At 56.2% G+C, this 3,517-nt stretch overlaps 1 protein-coding gene across 1 annotated transcript in view; it reads left to right on the forward strand.

Annotated features, from left to right (window-relative positions):
* The window catches only part of LOC105822100 (urocanate hydratase-like), a gene marked incomplete at its 3' end in the record, with an annotated part of 40,795 nt that overhangs the window by 6,649 nt on the left and 30,629 nt on the right, over window positions 1-3,517 (forward strand). The window contains exons 4-8 of the mRNA XM_012659038.1: window positions 54-323; window positions 409-552; window positions 1,478-1,566; window positions 3,201-3,263; window positions 3,476-3,511. Of these exons, the coding sequence (XP_012514492.1) occupies window positions 54-323; window positions 409-552; window positions 1,478-1,566; window positions 3,201-3,263; window positions 3,476-3,511 (602 nt within the window). The remainder of the gene's footprint in view (window positions 1-53; window positions 324-408; window positions 553-1,477; window positions 1,567-3,200; window positions 3,264-3,475; window positions 3,512-3,517) is intronic.

The raw sequence follows: 3,517 nt of genomic DNA on the forward strand, positions 1-3,517 counted from the left end.
AACTCCTGACCTCGAGCCATCCTCCCGCCTCGGCCTCCCAGAGTGCCGCGATGACAGGCGTGAGCCACCGCGCCCGGCCTATAATACCATTTTTAGGAGAACAAAATCTGTTTGCAAAATCTCTGGGAGGTGGAAAAGGACCGGAATTGGGGGGCTATAGGCTTATTACATCCGCTCTTTTTTTTAAACCTCCCAGAGGGGGCGGCTGGGAGGAGGGGGGCGCAGCCCTGGGCTTGGTTCCCTTCTCTGTGGTCAGGTACGGCCAGATGACCGCAGGCAGCTACTGCTACATCGGTCCCCAGGGCATTGTCCACGGCACGGTGGTGAGAGACGGGGCCACCGTCGGGGGAGAGGGGCTGGGGGACGTGTGGGGGATGGGCAGCCGAGCCCTGCCGCCTGTGCCCGCAGCTGACGGTGTTGAATGCCGCACGTCGCTACCTGGGCGTCGAGGACTTGGCCGGGAAGGTCTTCGTCACCTCTGGGCTCGGTGGCATGAGTGGGGCCCAGGCCAAGGCCGCCGTCATCGTGGGGTGCATCGGCGTGATAGCAGAGGTGAGCTGTCCAGAGCCCCCGTGTCCCTGCCCTGCCTCCAGGGCTGCTCGCACCGAGAGCCTCCTCCTTCCCATCTCTCGAGAGCCCACCGTGCCCTCCGCAAAGCCCTGCTCCACGCCACGGGTGGGCGCCCAGGGTGGGCATACACGCTTTCTGCCTTCCAAGTGCCCGCCGGACAGAGGTGTGTGGGGGTCGTTCTCCCTCAAGACTCCCAAATCTTTCTTTGGTGGGTGCCAAGGAGAGGAAGGGAAGTGGGGAGCGGAGGAAGAGAGAGCCCCAAGACAGTCCTTGGTGGTCCACACCCATGTGATTTACACTTCACTACGCCAACCCGCGTCGTACGCGCCTGTACCTGTTAGGAGTGCGCTGGGCTGCAGGTAACAGAAAGCCCCCCAACGCCATCTTGCACGAATACGGGTTACTCCTTGCACATAACCCACAGTGCCGGCACCGGTTCCGCAGCTCAGTGACACCGGGACCAACATCTCTAGATTCTCTTGTGCTTCCCTCGTGGACACAAAATTGCTGCCACAGCTCCAGCCATCCCACACACACACCCAAGGCAGGAAAGAAGTGAGAAGGGAAGTGTCAGCTATGACCGACTATTTTAGCGGGAAAATCATGTCTCGAAACCCCTCCTTTTTTTAATCTCCTTGGTCAGTCTCTGATGACACGGGTGTTCTTATCGACAAGGGAAGGTGGAACTAGTGGACGGCTGTGATTATTGTCTCCTGGGGCTGAATGGTGTCACCCTGAGCGAAATCTGGGTTCTGTGGATAGGGAGGAGGAAGAGGAGGAGGAACATGTAGTGTGAAGGCAGCTTGTAGGATTTGCTTTAGGAGTGGGTGGTCTCCGGGCGCGGCCCCGACATACTCAGGGCGGGTCTGTAAGCGGCAGCTGGGTGACCCGGGTCTCACGGTCGCAGGTGGATAGAGCCGCCCTGGAGAAGCGCCGCAGGCAAGGCTGGCTGATGGAAGTGACCGACAGCTTGGACCGCTGCATCGAGAGACTCAGGTGCGGCCGCGGGGGGCTCCGACCCCCGACCCACGGGCCCGGGAGCGGGAGGCCGCGAGGGGCCCGGTCACTGCCTGACACGTGGCCACACCCCGGGCCCACCCGGGTCCCGCGGCAGAAACGCCCCGGAAGGTGTTTTGACGTTCTGCCGCTCGGCGGCGGTGAGAGCAGAACGTAGACACATACATACACGTAAACACATACGTGAACATATATACATGTAAACACACACGTAAACACATACACACGTAAACACACACAAACATACACACGGAAACACACACATAAACACATACACACGTAAACATATACACACGTAAACACACACAAACACACACGGAAACACACACGTAAGCACATACACACGTAAGCACACACGTGAACACACACATACACGTAAACACACCCGTAAACATATATACATATAAACACATACATACACATAAACACATGTAAACACATACACGTAAACACACACAAACATATACATACATAAACACACACGTAAACATACACGTGAACATATATACACATAAACACACGTAAACACATACACACGTAAACATATACACAAGTAAACACATGTAAACACATGCAAACATATACACACGTAAACACACACGTAAACACATGTAACCACATACATATACGTAAACACACACATAAACACACATAAGCACACATGTAAACACATACACACATAAACATATACACGTAAACACACATAAACACATAAACATATATACATGTAAACACACACAAACATACACACGTAAACACACACGTAAACACATACACATGAAAACACATACATACACGTAAACATACACATAAACACACAATACGCACAATATGGACATACTCTCACACACCTACACACATACTACACACATACACCTATATACACATAGACACACCTACACACAACACACATGTACAACACACACACCTGTATACAGACTCACACACACCTACAGGCAACACACACACAACACACAATACACATAAACACAACACACACAATACACATAAATGCATAAACAGCACACATATACACACATACGCACATACCCACACAACATACATACACATAATACACACAGACTCTCACACACCTTCACACCTACACACAACAGACACGTAAAACACACACATACACAACACGCACAGATACACACAGCACACACACACACACCAAGGCAGAGGCGTGACCGCCCGCTCGGCCCCTCCGGGTCCTTCGTCCCCAGAACATGCTCTGATGCTCCCGTCCCGTCCCGTTTTCCAGGTAACTCTGGCAGGGACGTTAGCGAACCCCACGACCCCAGGACCCCAGGACCCCATGACCCCACAACCCCATGACCCCAGGACCCCACGACCCCATGACCCCAAGACCCGTCGGCGACGGCCGCGCTCTCCAAATCCCCGGGGAGGGTCCCCGCTGCCGCCGCCTCCATGCTGTGCTCCGGGGGTTCGACTCTGGGTTTCCCTTCACCTTCCGTGTCCTGGACACACGACGGATCCCCAGAGGCCACCCCCACGGCCCACGCCTCACGGGCCCCGCTCTCGCGCACGATGCTCGCGGTGGCCGCGGGCGGGTGTGGAGGGGTCTTGTATTCTGCCCCGTGTCCCACCAGGGAAGCAAGGACCAGAAAGGAGGTGCTCAGCCTTGGTTACCACGGCAACGTGGTGGCGCTTTGGTGAGTGCGGCGTGGGAGGTGACAGCTTCGGGGTCCCCTCCCCGGGTGCTGCCAGGACGCGAAGCTCCAGGGCCCTTGGCGGGGCCCCGGCCTCACCCGAGCTCGGAGGACACCACACGGTCCCTACGTGCTGGGCGTCGGTGGGAAGTGGGTTGCGGTCTCTGTGCGGCGGGTCCCAGACTCAGACACGGGCCGCCCCCCGGCCTCTCCAGGGAGCGCCTGGTGCACGTGTTGGACACCACGGGGGAGCTCCT

This window comes from Propithecus coquereli, unplaced genomic scaffold, assembly GCF_000956105.1.
Source record: "Propithecus coquereli isolate 6110/MARCELLA unplaced genomic scaffold, Pcoq_1.0 Scaffold596, whole genome shotgun sequence".
Taxonomy (NCBI): domain Eukaryota; kingdom Metazoa; phylum Chordata; class Mammalia; order Primates; family Indriidae; genus Propithecus; species Propithecus coquereli.